The sequence below is a fragment of the Gekko japonicus genome, unplaced genomic scaffold (assembly GCF_001447785.1).
Source record: "Gekko japonicus isolate JY-2015 unplaced genomic scaffold, Gekko_japonicus_V1.1 scaffold810, whole genome shotgun sequence".
NCBI lineage: Eukaryota > Metazoa > Chordata > Lepidosauria > Squamata > Gekkonidae > Gekko > Gekko japonicus.
The window spans coordinates 437567-455066 of NW_015174297.1; the positions used below are offsets into that span (position 1 = coordinate 437567).

Genomic DNA, 17500 nt, shown 5'->3' on the forward strand with positions numbered 1-17500 from the left:
CTAGTTCCTCTGGTTGGTTTGGAGGTCTGTAGTATGCCCCCACAACAATTTCCCCTTCTTTCCCCCCTCGCTCTATCCTTACCCACACACTTTCAACAGGGCAACTCTCAGACTCCTGAATTTCAGTGCAAGCGTATTCATTCTTGACATATAGTGCCACCCCACCTCCTTTTTTGTTTATTCTGTTCTGTTTAAACAAGGTATATCCTTCAATCGCTGTGCTCCCTATATGAGACTCATTCCACCAAGTCTCAGTGATACCTATCAGATCATACTTACTTTCCAATATTTGAAGTTTGAGTTCCTCCTGTTTATTTCCCATACTCTGTGCATTAGTATAAAGACATCGCAGATTACAGACTAAACCCGGTGAAGACGGAGGTCCTGTGCCTGAGTCGTGGTGGTAAGGGACTGGGGGTCCAGCTCCTGACTTTTGATGGGGCACTGTTGGTGCCAGCGCCGGAGGTTAGGAGTCTGGGAGTGCTCCTGGATTCCTCCTTGACAATGAAGGCACAGGTAGCGGCCACTGCAAAATCGGCCTTCTATCATCTTTGGCTGGTTCGGCAGTTGGTTCCCTTCCTTGACCACTGTGACCTGGCTACAGTTATCCATGCAACGGTCACCTTGAGATTGGACTATTGTAACACTCTCTACATAGGGCTGCCCTTGTCCCAAATCCGGAAGCTGCAGCTGGTGCAGAATGCCGCGGCCAGGCTGTTGATGGATCTCCCACGCCGGGAGCACATCCAGCCTGTGCTTAGGCTACTGCACTGGCTGCCAATAGCATACCGGATTCGCTTCAAGGTGCTGGTACTTACCTTTAAAGCCCTATATGGCCAGGGTCTGGCTTATCTGAGGGACTGTCTTTCCCCATTTATACCCCAGAGAGCACTATGGTCTGGGACACAACAGCGTTTAACTATTCCATGCCCCAAGAATGCGAGGATCACCATCACCAGGGCCAGGGCATTTTTGGTGGTGGCTCCTTACTGGTAGAACGAGCTCCCGGAGGAGATCAGGGCCTTGCGGGACCTTGTACAGTTCCGCAGGGCCTGCAAGATGAAGCTCTTCCATCAGGCTTTTAAATAGGAGCCGCCACCACCACCGTTACCACCAACGATTCCATTGAACATCTGGAATATGGGACTGGCCCACTATGGACTACGTCATTTAATATCTGGACCATAGGACTGGCCGTAAGATCAGAAGATTGCCGGAATGGAAATTCACGCCATCTATTTTAATACTGGGAGCAGCTTAATGCTATTGTTGTAATGTTAAGAATATTTTATATTATTTTAATGTTTTATGGTTTTATGCTAATTTGGCACACTCTGCTGTCTTCTGTAAGCCGCCCAGAGCCTGTTTACAGGGTGGGCGGGGTATAAATATAAGTATAAATAAATAAATACAAACATCCTTTCCTACCGTAGGTCCCTTCAATTTTACATGAAAATTACTGAACTCATTTCTCTGCCGTTCATTTATTCTCTGGTCACTTTCCTTCTTGAACTTAGTGTTGGGGATGCCGCACAACATCAGGCTTTTTCTTCCCACCCCTGATGTCTTCAGTTTAAAGCCCTCCTAATCAGGTTCGCAAGTCTTCCAGCAAAGACATTCCTCCCACCTGTCGCCAACAGTTCTTCATGTCGGAGGTACATACCATGGTTCAGGAAGCCAAATCCCTCTCGACGGCACCATCTACATAACCAGCCACTCACCTCCAGTATCCTGTTCTCCCTTCCATCTCCATGGCCCTCAACAGGTAAAATGGAGAAGAATACCACCTGCACCCCCAGATCTTTCACCTTCTTGCCCAGAGCCTCGTAGTCTTTGGAGATCCATTCAAGGTTTCTTCAGGCTGTATTGTTTGTTCCCACATGGATCAGCAGGCTGCCTTTCCCCATTTATACCCCAGAGAGGTATAAATCACTATGGTGACTCTTCAATGTCCACGTCAAGGATTCTGTTCATTTTCTTCCATAACTTTCAGCTCCAGGAAGATAACAAGCCTCTCGAGAGTCTGGAAGTAAGGCTAGTCACTGGAAGTAAGGCTAGTCAACCTCATTCCCTCTCCATGCCCATATTTTCGCTGCCTGCAAAGAACTTGTGACTCTGTATTTGGAAACAAAATTATGATGCATCACTCCAGAGAAATGTGCAGTGAGACCCTTCAACATACTCATAACTGCATGGCAAAACCTGTGATTTTTAAAGAAATAAACTTGTTAGGGAAATAATATAAAATCCCTTAGGTTAGCATACTTGTCAGCTTATCTACTCTTTTACTGTCCTGATTAAGCTTCCAGCATTATGAAAAGAAATATCTACATATAACATATGAACTGCACCTGCATATGTGTCTGAATTATTTCTGACGCTTTGCTCCTTGGCAGGAAGTCTAGAATATAAGGCTATGGAAAATAGCCATAAGAAAAAAACCATAAGAACCGAAAGCTGCTAAAAGGAATTCTAACCCATAGGGTTAGAATAGGTTGATAGCCAGTGTAGTTGAGCAGTTGTTGCCCATTTTGATAGCTCATTATTCTATGACAGTTATTGGCTGGGTATCTTTTTTAAACAGCATGACATATAATTGGTTTTCCTGGACAGTTATAAATTCCATCCAGTGTCTCTCTGACAGGTATTTATAATCATTAATCAGTCAACTAATTGCTTATTGGCATTCTTTTATTCTACGCACAGTTTGAGCTGAAGTTTAACTTGACTAGCAGTGATAAACTTGTAAACAGGCTTGCAAAGAAGGGTTCTTCCTAAATCACCCTCTAAAATCTCTCAGACTTTTTGTGATGTTAACACACAATTAGTGGATAACACAGCAAATCCAAGAAACATCTGGTTAAAAACCATGTTGATACATGGCACTGATTCCCAACCTCTTTGCTAGCATTCAATCATATGGTGAATTGGGCGTAGACTGGAATATCTCTGCATAGGATTATACTATAGGTGTGTGGCATGGCTGAAGTTATTTTTAGATTTTTTTAAAAAAATACTCTGCCTTTGTTTGTGGATTAAGTTAGAAGGAGTAGAGGTGTCTAGAATGAGTGATGGCAGGAATAGATGGATTCTTTGCAGATCTTGGACAGCACGTACTCTAGCTTTCTTTAACAGATGAAAATCATGAACCATGCAGAAATTTAATTTTTGAGGTTACTTATCAATTGAATGGCAGATTTTGAAGCAAAACATTACTTGTGTCAATTTATACAAATGTCCTCTGCTTAATCCCCAAGTGTCAACACTAATCAGTTCAACAGGTAGGATATCAATTAAATACATTATGAGACGGGGATGGAATTCAAGATTGTAATTCTTTTCAGCCTCTGCACTTTTTCTTCATAATTATAGCATGCCATTTCCCCATGTTGGACAAGATGTGTTGATTCAGTAAGTTACTGGTGGAGTGGTTGCCCCTAGAGGACCATATTAAACCTTGAATGGAGCATTTTGAGTAACATTGCTTGTTAGAGATAATATATCACTCCAATAGTACATGGTTATTCTGTTAAGAATGTGGCAGGGAAATTGCTCCTAATTACTGTTTGGACTAAAGAGAGACAACAGGAAAATATTTCCTAAAATCACTTCCATTTATTAAGGGTTTGTGAAATACTTCATTTATTGTGGGTAATCAGTAGACATTGGATCTGTAGCTGAAGGTGATCTGTTGTTTGGGAAGCATTTGATGGTTTTAATGATCACCATGTGACCAATTTTATAGAACACCTTTCTAGTTATTGCCCGACAGAGACTACACCAAAGTGCTTTGTTCCTTTAGAGTGCAATCTTGTGTTCTCTTTGTGCACTTCCAGAAATTATGTTCAGGCAACCTTTAATGCAATGTTGGCCAGCATGTACCAAAAAAAAAGGTGATTTCTGCTGGACTGACATGGAAGAAATGTATTCTCAATTGTTGACCTTTATTTTGAAATTGAAATATTTGAGTGATTTTTTTTTATTCTAGTTACTAGATATGTGTTGTCAAGGTATGAAAGAATGTTGATTATTAAAACAAAAGACCAGTATCAACTTAAAGACTAACAACATTCATTCCAACACCAAGTTTTGGGCTCATTTTTTAAAAAATTAAACAGCGACTATGGTGACTCTTCAATGTCCACATCAAGGAATTCTGTTCATTTTCTTCCATAACTTTCACATAAACTTTAGAGGAAAGAAAAATATATAACACAAAGCTCCATTAGAGAGTAATCAATATCAAATGTAGTATAATTATTAAAGCATAGAAATCCAACTCTGCTGATGTACCTGTGCAGGCTGTGAAAAAATTATGTTGCACTCTTGTGATTTGTCTATATACTCTCAAACAATACTCTCTAAACTCGGTTCCTACTCATGAAATGGGAACCCTGATGAAATCAGTGAAGGTTAGTGTCAGATGAGAACTAACCCATTACAGATATATGGTATAGAATTGCTGAAATCTTATCCATTTAGTATATAAGAATCTCAGTGTTTACAGGAAAAATACCACAGATGGAATTATTGTAAGGATGTAAGACAGAAGAGAAGAGAGAATAAATTGGATTTATACCCCATCCTTCACTGGGAGTCTCAGAGCGGCTTACAAACTCCTTTCCCCTCCCCTCCCCACAACAGACACCCTGTGAGGTAGGTGGGGCTGAGAGAGCTCTGACAGAAACAGCTCCTTCAAGAACACCTCTGACAGAACTATGGCTTGCCCAAGGTCATCCAGCAGGTGCAAGTGGAGTAGTGGGGAATCAAACCCGGTTCTCCCAGATTAGAGTCCATGCACTTAACCACTACACCAGACTGGCTATGGTGGTATTTATATACAAAGTGCTAGATGGAGGAGAGGGCTGAGATCAAAAGTGTGCCATGTCCACACTCAAAACATTTCATGCAACCAGCAGAGTTTCCCAGGTTTTTTTTGTCTCAGTTACTTCTCCTCCTGTTTGCTTCTCAGACTATTCCCAGAGGTTGCCCAAATTTCAAAAGAGGCTGTTGATTGGTATAAATGCCTGAATGCAGAATAAAGAAATGTAGAGCCCTACTGTGTGAACGTCTGACCTAGATAGCCCAGGCTAGCCTGATCTTGTCAGATCTCAGAAGCTAAGCAGAGGTGTCCTGGCTAGTATTTGGATGGAAGACCAGCAAGGAATACTGTGATGGCAAACCACGTCTGAACATCTCTTGCCTTGAAAACCCTTTGGGATTGCCATAAGTCAGCTGTGACTTGAGGGCACTTTCTATCACCATTGTGTGAACAGAAGCTGCCCATCTGATCCCTTGGGCCTTGAACCATACATGAACTCCTCCTGATTGCAAAGGCACAAATTAAATGTAATATTTTAAAAAATATCTTATAGTAAAAAAAGACACAACTCATAAGGTTTGATTCAATGGTGATTTCAGCTGATTTTCTCCTTCCCCTGTAGACCTCCATATTGCTCCCAGTGCTATCTTTTGGGTCCCTTGAATCTTAGGGGAAGAGTGAGGGCATTGTAGGCTACAGTGAGAGGGAGAAGATGGGAAAGCACCATTACTTTGGATGCAAGGCATTGTCTCAATTTGAGCCATGTAACAATTCTAACTTTAGAGGGAAGTTGCCATGTAAACTGAAACTCATTCACAGCCACACATAATGGTTAAAGTTTAGTGAAGAATTAAGAACCTAGAAGGTTAAATGAATCCAAATTAGAGGGCCCAATATTAAAATAGCTGAATGTAGGACATAAATATATCAATTATACAAAAATACATGTATTTATGATAGTTTAAAAACTGTTACAGGCCCCAATATAGCCTCAATTCAAATTAAAACCATACAGTAATCTCAGACATAGACCTTATGCGACCCTGACCAAACGTGTTTTGGCCTAATGGCCTTCTTCAGTAGTCAAGCATAGTTATTACACATTAGCTCCAGACATTGCAATAATATTACAATAAATAGTCGATATAGGACCCAGTTAGGGTTGTGTACTAATCAATACCCATGACTCAAGGCAGAGATGTACTTAAGAGGCCTCATTTGAAATCACTTTCTGCCCTAGTCAGGTACACGCTCTTAATTCATTATTTTGGGTTAAGTTTTCTTCCCCCCCCTTGTCCTTTTTAGGTTAAGGTTTAGCATACAATTGTTGACTACATCAGAAATGGTAGTCTGTTCTTCTTTCTTGCCTGGGAGCACTGATCTATTGCACTGTCTTATGTCAGATAGTAGTCGTAGTAAGTGTGGAACGGTCAGTCGCAATTTCAGATACTGAGGTGGATAGCAGAGCAAGTTTAAGAATGCTGAAATCATTTTGGTGTCAGGGGAGACGGTTCAGAACAGACATACGATGATAATGGCATTGCAATGGAAAGCACAAAGCACAATAGAGCTATAATGCAAAAGATGTTGAATTAAATGGACCATGCTTACATTGCTGTTGATCTTCAGGAACAGTTTTTCCAGTGTATGGAGCATTTTGATTCCATCCAGCATATGTTCTCCACATTTTTCTCTGCTCTAATTCATCCATTTTTTTCCCCGACAGCTCCAGATGGCATGTTGCCTCCAAGGCTTTCATCTGCCATGCCGACCAGTCTTCAGGTTGTCTGGTCTACACCAGTTCGGAACAATGCTCCAGGCTTACCCAGCTACCGACTCCAACTGAGACCCAAGCACTCCCCAGAAGACATTCTGGAGTATGCAGATAATATACTCTATACTGATTGTGCAGACACATAAAATGATCTGGAAGATGGCTTAACTCAAGGGTGGCATTTCTGTGCATGTATAACCTTCCTCCCTTGTTTTTAAAATTATTGTAATTCATATTTTGTTTTAGGTTGCTTTCCAAACCTTCAGCTTCTTTAAGCCACCTAGTCGTGGATCTGCAGCCATACACTACATATGAGATGAGGGTGATTGCCTACAATAAATATGGTGATGCATACAGCGAATGGATTTCAATGGTTACAGCAGAAGACAGTAAGTTGTTTGTGGATGTAAACAGTATACTTCGATTACTTAAATATTCACACACATTATTTTCAGCTCTGCCATCCCTGGTAGCTTAACAACAGTAGTATTTCTCAGGGATGTCCACAATGCTACTCTGAATCTAATAGAATTCCTGAACAGATTAAGGCTGCATTTCTAAACACACTTAACTAGAAGTAAGCCCTGCCAAATTCAGTGGGATTGACTTTTGAGTACATGGGATCATACAGTCATGCCCAAATTCAGTGGGATTGACTTTTGAGTAAATATACATGGGATCATACAGTCATACCTCTCCTGAATACAGCTAAATTTAAAGCCTAGAATATGAGGAGGAATACATTTTAGCCTATACCTTGGTCATATTTTTATTTCATGTCTTGTTTTCAAACCCTGGATATCATGGGCTTAATTTAGTGGTCAGTTAGGGTTTGCTTTCATAGACCTCTCACCTACCGTTAGAGATGTTGCTCTGATCTGCCAGAGGCAAAACTGAATGATGAATTTGTGGTTCTGCTTGTGGAATAATGAGTTGATTATTTGTTTTATTTACTTTTGCGTACTGGGTTCGACACATAGTGAAGACAGATGCTCACTGATTAACAGCTCATAGTTTACTGGTACACAACACAACAACCAGGGTTGGCACACCCACTAGGTGAACTAGGCATTCACCTAGAGTGTGGGCCGGCCCTAGGGGCACCAAACAGGACCCGCCCCCCGCCAAAGCCCCCCAGCCCCTGCCAAAAGCAGGCTGCATGATCTCCTAGTGGCTTCCCTGACCGGGTGACAGCCTGGGGCTTCCGGCTTTCCCCCACCATTTTTTTTTAAACTAGGCGATATGCGCTCGGGCGAAGCTTCGCCCTGAGCGTTTTTTTTTTAAGTGTGAAGAGCTGCCTATCTCACTAGGGTTGTCTTTGAAGCAAAGGGGTGAGGTTGGAAACACAGAGCTTCGTTGCTTCTGAACAACCTCAGAATCGGACAACAACCGCCATGTGGTCAGTAGTCCATTTTTATTGAGGTGAACTCCCGGGTAGTGTTTTAACACAGCTGACCCTGGTACTCCGTTCTCCTCAACCGATTCCTCCCCGGCTGTCAGCAACTTTCTCTTTATTATTCCACTGAACTTCTGACCCCTGTTGCTCAAAGGCCAATTGTGGGCCGTCTGACCCGTCTCTGGGCACCATATGTCCCTCGAGAATCCCCTCTATGTTCCCGGGTTCCCTCCCATGTACCGCCCTCCTTCTTGGTCGAGCTCTCCCAGCTGGCATTAACCCAACCTTGTCCCCTATACATTGATCTGGCTCGTGGGTTGTTTGCCCTCCCTCGCATCGCTGGATAGTCAGACTCCCCGGAGTACTCGGAGCCTGACAAAAGCCCTTAGTTTAACTTCTCGGAGGAAGCAAGTGCCACAGTCCAGCAAGCGAGTGCAGCCAGCGAGTGCCAGTCCCTGACTCCTGCCGCTGCCTCTTTCTCTCCCCCACCCCAAAGCATGCTGGACCTGCCCCCTGCCCGCCCTCCCTACTTCCTTTCTGGGCGCTTGATCTCCCAGGGGCGCAGCGAGGCCCCTGCTGCCGCCCACCTGCCACCAGCCCAGAGTGCCTCTTTCTCTCCCCCGGCCCTCAGCATGCCGGACCTGCCCCTGACCACCCTCCCTACTTCCAGGTAGCGGCAGGAAGGTGCTGCCAGCAGCTCGGGAGCCATCTCCCAAGGCAGCTCAAAGGCAGCTGGCGGGAGCACAGCAGAGGGACCCCCAGTTTCCAGCCAGCCCTCCAGCAGTGGGGGATTGTCACAGAGCTCACAGAGGCGCCCCACTGGCCCAGCAGCAGCCAGCTTTTGAACCGGGCCACGATCCCACCCCCCGCTGGAGGCTCCAGTCGGAGCGGAGGAGCAGCCCCTTCCCGGCTTTGCCAATGCCAGTGTCCAGCAGACTGCACGTGCTCAGAGGCACCCACGCCCCGCTGGCCCAGCAGCAGCCAGCTTCCCAACCACGGCCAGCCAACGGTCGACAGTCCCTCGCAGACAGTCCCAGCCACAGGAAAGTAAGTGCTGCCTTTTCATTGGGGTGGTGGTGGTGGCGTGGGGGGGCAAGCTCCAGGCTTAGCCCCCAGCCCGCACACAAACTTTCCACCTTGCACTGAGTGACTGAGGCACCCCAGAGAGGGATGTCGCTGCTGCCGTCCTCCTCCTTCTCTGTGCCTCTGAGCGCCCAGGATGCCTTCCCCTCTGCGCACAGTTGGAGTGGGGCAAAGGAGGTTTACAGGGGTCAGAAGGTGTGACTTCCAGGTGGCCTTGAATGCCAGCTTTAAAAAGGTACTGCTGACCCACCACGGGGGGGACGGACCTTTCCTTGCTCAGATGCCCTGAAGTGGGAGGGGAACCTGGGGAGGGATCAGGTAGCTCAGTTCAAACCAGAGGTGATTTGGACTTCTTTAGTGCTCTGTTTATGCTGATAAAGAAGGTGTCAGTTTTTGGCTGCCCTGGTGCACAAAGAGGGGGATGTGTTGTGCAGTTGTCTGGGGTCAGTGTGCAGTATGCCCTTGTGTGCCTTCTTCCCCAGGGATTCTGCTGTGGAGGGTATCCGGTGTGTGTAAAAGGGTGTGCGTAAAAGCTATTGCTCATGTTTATTGTTATTATTATTATTTCCTAAAATGCATTTATGTTTGACAATTGGGGGGCGCACGGGGGGGGGGGGCACCAGAAGGTAGCTTTGCCTAGTCTGCAAAAAACTCTGGAGCTGGCCCTGACAACAACACAATACTGCCCGGGGCGGCCAACTATATACAGTCCCGGGGGCACACCCACCAGTCCCAATGGAAGGTTTGAACCCCCCCCCCACAGTTCTGATAGGTGCTAACTGGAAGGCTCAGGATCCTAGTCCCTATTGTCCTTACGGAGCCAAGTGCGGGCCGCATACCGCTGGTGCCTAGTGGCGGTCAGTAGATATAATATTTACTTTATTTGTATTCCGCCTTTCTCCCCGGTGGGGACCCAAAGCAGCTCACATCATTCTCCTCTCCTATGTTTTATCCTCACTGCAACCCTGTGAGGTAGGTTAGGCTGAGGGTGTGTGACTGGTCCATGGTCACCCAGCAAGCTTCCTTGTCATAACTGGGGATTTGAACCTGGATTTCCCAGATCCTAGCCTGGCAATTTATCCACCACACTGGCTCTCCCATGAAGTTACTGAAATCCTTCTGCAGCCTCCATTATTGAAGAACCCCCCTGCTCATGTACAGAGGAAAGAGGGTTTGTGATGGGCATTAAATCCACTGGTGGGCATTAAATCCAAAGGTAGAATGAAGAATCTGGAATCCAATTTGGATTTTGGTGGATAATTTAGAAGCCTGATTGAATCCAAAAGGGAAAATAAGGACCCATCCAATTTAACCTGCTAAATTTACTCAGGAGTCTTTGGTGAGGAACTTTATTTAAAAAATTGGAAATCCAAGTATATTTGTTACTACCTTTGGTGAACTGTACAAGGTTGTTATGATGGGTCTTCCCTTTGCAGGTCATGCTGTTCCTTCCTCAGTAGTACTTTTTCCTGTTAGCCGAATTGCTTTATCTACAGCAATTGGCAATTTAGATGGGTTCTTGCCAATGTCTACCAAGGTCCAGTTCCCACCAAGGGTTACCAGTAAAAGGAGTCGAGGCTGGTGTTGTTCAAAATAACTGTCTTTTACTTAAGAAAATATAAATCACATACAAACAATACTGATGCATGCACACATTCAATCAAGGTCCTTAGAAATACAGAATTAAAATAAGCACTTTTGCATTAGCAGGTAGGGTGATGATGGGTGATACTTCTCTGTCCTGAAGCTTTGTTCGTTCCAATGAAGAATGGATGGGAAGAAAATAGAATCTAGGGAAGTTTAACACACAGCTAGAACCAGCCAGCATGTGTGGGTCTCTTGGCTGCAGATCAAGAGGTCAAGTAGAGGCAAGGGTTTGGGTGTAGAAAGCTGGACAGAAGGGGAGTTAAAGCAGACAGGGGGTGTTGCGGGGATTGTGGCTAGCAAGGGCCACGTTAAGAGTTAAGACTCTTGTTTTAATCCCCCCCAGTTTATTGTTTTATGATTTACGATTTTTCTGCAAACCTGGGGTTTTCCCTAAATTTGTAGGATGATCATCCTCTTCTGTATGTGGCCCTAATCCATGGTTTTAACAATCCACCTGGATTTAACAATCCAGATTTAGATATGATGTCCAGAACTAGATATAATGATATTGTGGCTTTCGAGAAGGGATGCTTATAGTGACAATTTGCATATTATCATTAGGGGATCAAGAATGTCATATCTGAGTTAAGAAATATTTGGGTATATGCAATCCAGATTGGGGGGGGGCAACTATCCCCCAAGAAGTTTTCCTCCAGCCTAAGAAACTTTTCTCCATTTTATAGCTCTTCTTCCAATGGTAGAGCCACTTCAGTTGGAGGAAAGCTCCTTAGGCAGGAGGAAGGCTTTGCTCAATGGAGTGGTAGGACAGGAATAGGATCTACTCCAGGGACCTGGTTTTTTGTTTTTAATTTATTAACTGGCTCTAGAAATTCATCACCCTTTTTTCACTAAGTTTTTCAGATGCCCTCCCTGAAGACAGCCATTCTAGAGTGGGTAGCAGCCTTATGGTTTCCATGATGAAGAAAGATGCAAAGAATTAATTGGCTTTTCAGAAATCTCTTGTCTTCCTTTAAGGGTCCTCTCATTGCTTTGTCATCCAACGGCTCATCTATTTCCTGGCTGGTTTCCTGTTTTTTAAATTTAATATTTAAAGAAATTCTTATTTATGTTGCAGTCCTTGGGTGGTTCACCCCCTGGCCTCAGAGAGCACCGTCTCTGGCTTAGAAGGCTCCCGGGGGTGGGTGGGGGTGGGCTGAGCCTACCACAGTAAGGGGAGGCTCACCTTATCACCAGCTGCATACTTAATGCTCAAGCTGGTCCTTCTACTTCTTGTAGGTTAGGGATTATTTAGCAACAGAAGTTCCAGATCTTCCACTGCTTTCAGAAACAGTCTTGAGGACAGTAAGAGAGTCCTGCTTGCTGCTTTCCTTGCCCTTTATTTCACTTTTGGGGCGCAGTGGGATTGTTTCTTCCCAAGCAGTTGCAGTGCTAATCCTCTGCTGCACACTCAGCCTATGGCTAGAGACTGATTGCCCACAATGGGGTGTACTCTTCTTTTGTTTCTGTGATGTGAAATAAGTCTTTCTTGTACACTTCAACTAGAAGCTTATCTTTGCTTTTCTTGGTATAGTAAGAACATCTCTCCTTATATATAATTGAATAGTGGGTGCCAAAGTTCTAATTCTAAAATGCACTCCCTTAGTGTATGGCTGATGGCACTGCTCCTCAGCATATATCGCCACCAATCAGAAGGCAAAGCCCGGGTCCCGCCCACACCACAACTGCTGCGACAACCTGGTCTTTTGCATATGGAAGCTGATTGGACTTCACTCCATTCCACACCTCAAACTCCCCCCCCCCGCAAGGCAGTTGGAATGTCAGTTGCATATGGAACCTGCTGTATTCTGGTGGTGTGCAGGTCCCAGATTCATGTTTTAAAAGCAGACTGACACTGTTTGCCCAAAGCCAGAGCACTCTCCCAGAGCCTCTTTCTAGCTCTCGTTGTATTTATTTCCACAACGGGCCTTATTTCTAGTCTAAACATAAATCTTATTGGTACAGTCTTTACCCTCACTTTGAGCTGGAGGAACGGAATAAACTGAGGCTCCAATACTTATTACAAGTATTATTTAAACTTAAGATTCTAGCCCAGCTTATCCCAAGCTCATCAGAGCTTGGAAGCTAAGCAGTGTCAGTAGTTCAGCATCTTGTCTCACACAGTGGCCAACCAGTTCCCCTGGAGGGCCACCAATAGGGCATAGAGGCTGAGGTCTTCCCTGATGTTGCCTCCTGGCTCTGGGATTCAGAGGTTTAGTGCCTCTGAATGTGGAGGTTCATTCAGTGCTTGTTTGTCTTCCTCAACTGCTTGCTTAACTTTCAGGAAGCCTCTTCCTCCTAATTTTCATGGTAAGTAAAGATGATCAGCATCACTTCTAGGGTGCAGTGAGTGAATGTACTGCATTGAGGGAATGCTGTTGATGTTGTTTTTGACAGGATTCCCCATGATGTTCTGATAAGTAAACTAGAGGGCTGTGGACTGGACTCTAGGATAGTTTGATGGATAGGGAACTGGTTGGAGAAATGTACTCAGAGAGTAGTTGTCAATGGCATTTCATCTGAATGGAGGAAGGTGTACAGTGGGGTGCCACAGGGCTCGATTCTGGGACCAGTACTTTTCAATATTTTTATCAATTATCTGGATGAGGATGTGGAGGGGCTACTAATTAAATATGCAGATGACACCAAAGTGGGAGGAGCAGCAAACACACCGGAAGATATAGAATTCAGTGAGATCTGAACACACTGGAAAAGTGGGCGGATATGAACAACATGCAATAAGTGCTGCATTCTACATCTGGGTAACAAAGATGAGGAACATGCATACTGGAAGGCGGGTACACTTCTGGGTAGCAATGTGTGTGAATGAGATCTTGGGGTACGGGTGGACCATAAGTTAAATATGAGCAGCCAGTGTGATGCGGCGACAAAACAAAACAAAAGGCTAAAGCTATCTTGGGGCGTATCAGCAGAGGCATAACATCCAAATTGCAAGATGTCATAGTCCTGCTGTACACTGCATTGGTCAGGCTGCACCTGGAGTATTGTGTGCCATTCTGGAGGCCTCATTTCAAAAAGGATGTGGACAGAATGGAGTGGGTGCAGAGGAGAGCAACAAGGATGATTGGGGGCCTGGAGACCAAGCCCTATGAGGAAAGGCTGAGGGACTTGGGAATGTTCAGCCTGGAGAAGAGGAGGTTGAGGGGGGACATGATTGCTCTCTTTAAGTATTTGAAGGGCTGTCTCTCATTGATCACTGCCTTGACATGACAAGGGGGTTTGCGTTGTTCAATGAGGCTGTGGGCTATGCCATTGAGGGCCGCCCAGGATGGACAGGCCACATTGGAGAACTCAGACAAAACGTAATCCACTGGAGAAGGGAATGGCAACCCACTCCAGTATCTTTGCCAAAAAACCACATGAAAAGTAACAAAAGGCTAAAAGATATGATGCCGGAAGATGAGCCCCTCAGGTCAGAAGGTGTTCAATATGCTATAGGGCAAGTACAAGTAACTCCAGAAAGAGTGAAGCAGCTGAGCCAAAGCTGAAAGACGCTCAGCTGTGTATGTGTTTGATGGTGAAAAGAAAGTCTGATGCTGCTGTATAGGATTAACCCACCCACGCCTGTCCAGGGGTGAGAGGTAATCCTGTACTTTTGCAGTACATTAAACAACAACCCACAGAGGTAGGCTACCCTCTCTGGATTCAGAACAATATGCCACCAGAACCTCTACAATAATCCCCCTCCCAACCTGAGATTAGAGGTTCAAAATCTCAGTTGGCATCTAGGGCTTAACACATTAGCACCTCATTCCCAGAGATGCACACTGAATGCTCTGTGGTAGCTTGTGGTCAGTTAGGCACAGGAAATAGACTTGGAATCCCAGTTACAACATCAAAGACAGGTTAGAAATCCTGTGGCCACTGTTGCGTTTTCCAAATTTGCTGGCAAATTGAGTGCTGGATGTTAGGAAAAACTCTTTTACTGTAAGAGTTGTTCAACAGTGGAATCAGCTGCCTGGGGAGGTAGTGAGCTCCTCCTCACTGGCAGTCTTTAATCAGCATCTAGACAAACACTTGTCAGGGATACTGTAAGCTGACCCTGCATTGAGCAGGGGGTTGGACTAGATGGCCTGTATGGTGCCTTCCCACTCTGTGATTCTATGATTCTATGCATTGTCATTATCTTGTGAGTTTTGCAGTCTATTGCTTCTTTTTCTGCTTGCTTTCAATCCATAATGCCAGCTATGTATCTTAGACCTGGTTCTAGTAAAGGTAAAGGTTCCCTTGCTCAAAAGCCAGTCGAGTCCGACTCTAGAGTTGTGGTGCTCATCTCCGTTTCAAAGCCGAAGAGCCAGCGCTGTCCAAAAACATTTCCGTGGTCATGTGGCCGCCATGACTAAACACCAAGGTGCACGGAACGCGGTTACCTTCCCACCGAAGTGGTACCTATTTATCTACTTGCAATTTCTTGCTTTCAAACTGCTAATTTGTCAGGAGAGACCTGGTACTACCCATGTGCCTGGTACTACCCTGGTACTGCCTCCATTTAACCTTGTTTGTAATATCTTTCTAACTCTTTGGTAATATTCTTGGTCGTATTTTTTCTTAACAAGGGTATATTTAATGCTGTCAGCTTCCAAGATTCCAAGATATTTGTAGTTTTCTTCAAAGCCCAGTGTTCTGATGTTATTGTTGTTTGGCATCTTAATTTCTTCTTCCTTTCCTCTATTCAGTGCTATCACTGTCTGTTTGTCAAGGCCAAATCCCATTGCCGTATCTTTGTTGAATATTTGAACTACGGAGACTCCAAGTTTGAATTCCTGTTCTGCCATGGAAGCTCACTGCCTGACCTTGAGCCAGTCATGCAGTCTCAGCCAAAATGACCTCACAGGGTTGTTGTGAGGATAAAATGGAGGAGAGGAGAATAACGTAAGCTGCTGTGGGCCTCCACTGGGAAGAAAGGAAGGATATAAATGAAGTAAATACAATAAATAAATGACTTAAGAAATATCTCCATCTTTAGTCGCATGTCCACTCCTTACCCCTCCCCGAAATATGTAAACCTTATTGCCTTTGTTTTTGTTGCCCGCTCTGAGCATTGGTAGGCTCTATTGGTCTTTTACATATCCATAAGGAAGTAATAAACCACCACCTCTTCACCCAGTCTGTACTAGCAAGTAAATAAACACTGAGTCCTACCTTGCTGGGTAGAAAAGATTAATGATAATTTTGTACCTTCATTTTAAGTAGACTGAACTTTTGAAGCAGATGAGCAAAATAGCCTGCCATAAAAGATAATTTCATTTGCGAAAATGAAACTACCTTCCAGTATTAATGCTATAATGAAATAGCTTGAAATATGAATCAGAGACATTAAGGGACGGGACGTGCCCCTCCCCCTCCCTTCACCGTAATCTGGAGTTAGCTCTATAAACAATGTCTCCTAAGTAAAAAAAGGAGTTTATTATTTTATTTTCAACATTGGCAGGCTAAGCTGTGTTGCTGTCATCCTCCGCAGTCTTCCCCTCCAGTGACAACCCCATTGACAACATGTTATATTCCACATTGATTTTACAGTTAAGGAGTTGGTTGTGATATATAGAGATTTTAAGAATTCAGCTGAGAGGCTGACTTTTGCCTTTTATCATTCCATTAAAATTTTATAACCATCTTTTTCATGTCATTTCACCCATGAATTCTTACTTTAGAAAGTGATAGCTACTGCTGTGAGCATAACTTTGCTCATGTTCAGAGCTTTTTATTGTATTAGCAAACTACCCCAATTAGAGTTAGGAGCTGTGCTTTACATAATTGTAGTGACCCTTTCAGCCAAGCAGGACAATGTTAGTTGATTTGTATGTGTATATACATATGTACAATTAGATGCTTCTTCTTGTCCCTTTAAATGGGCACTGTTCTGCAAGAATCGTGGGGGCCATGATTTAATACTTCTCCATTTTGAAGGGCCAATTAAACAGCTCTCCAAAGGCATCTTTGAACTGAGTAGGTTTTAAAAGTCTATTTCTTAAAGGGACTGCAGAAAGAGTATGTAGAAAGACATCTGGTTTTTAAAAATGTGAGGTGGGGTGGGGTTAGGAAATACAAGTTAAGCATCTCCTTTCATATGTTAGACCGCGTAATGTTACAAGGGCTACGTCTCAACTCTGCAGGGGTTTGTAACACTAGTTCATCTCATTATCCCAAATGTTTCACCTATGCCAGCAATGCACTTGGTACAGATGAAAGGCTTATTCCTCTTATCACAGGAGAGAACAAACGGCTTATTTTCCTCCTGCAAGATACTCAGAGTCTGATGGGTCAGATACAGGTATAATTAGAAAAACTGCTGACCAGCCTTATAAAAACGTATCTTCAAAAAGCTTCCATTTTATTTGTCCAAAAGGCAGTATCATCTGATATTCCTTAAACCTGAACAAGAGATTTTTCCCTTTGTAGGTGTAATCATTATCTTTAAAATACCTTTAAAAATTCAAAGATGCTAAAATATCTATTGCTTTGCCTACATTTTACGAATTCATGGGAGGCCCCTTTCCTCCTAAAGTAGAATATAAGTATTCAAAGTTTGTTTTTAATTATCTGAGTACTATGACAGGTTAAAGCACAATTTCAGACAGTATCTGTATTCTGTAATTCATCTGTAATAACCTGAAAGGAAACTAAAATAAACTGTCACATTTTCAAAATGAAGCTTTAAGGCACCTTATTTCTACAGAATGGAATTAACATCACTGCATGTACAAATGTAGCAGCAAAAATAAAAATGAGAATAATATTAGACAGCTTGTTACAACTTCAT

At 43.9% G+C, this 17500-nt stretch overlaps 1 protein-coding gene across 1 annotated transcript in view; it reads left to right on the plus strand.

Annotated features, from left to right (window-relative positions):
- The window catches only part of USH2A (Usher syndrome 2A (autosomal recessive, mild)), a gene marked incomplete at its 5' end in the record, with an annotated part of 716575 nt that overhangs the window by 422555 nt on the left and 276520 nt on the right, over positions 1–17500 (plus strand). Inside the window, 2 exon segments of the mRNA XM_015424093.1 lie at positions 6549–6699; positions 6843–6985. Coding sequence (XP_015279579.1) covers positions 6549–6699; positions 6843–6985 — 294 coding nt within the window.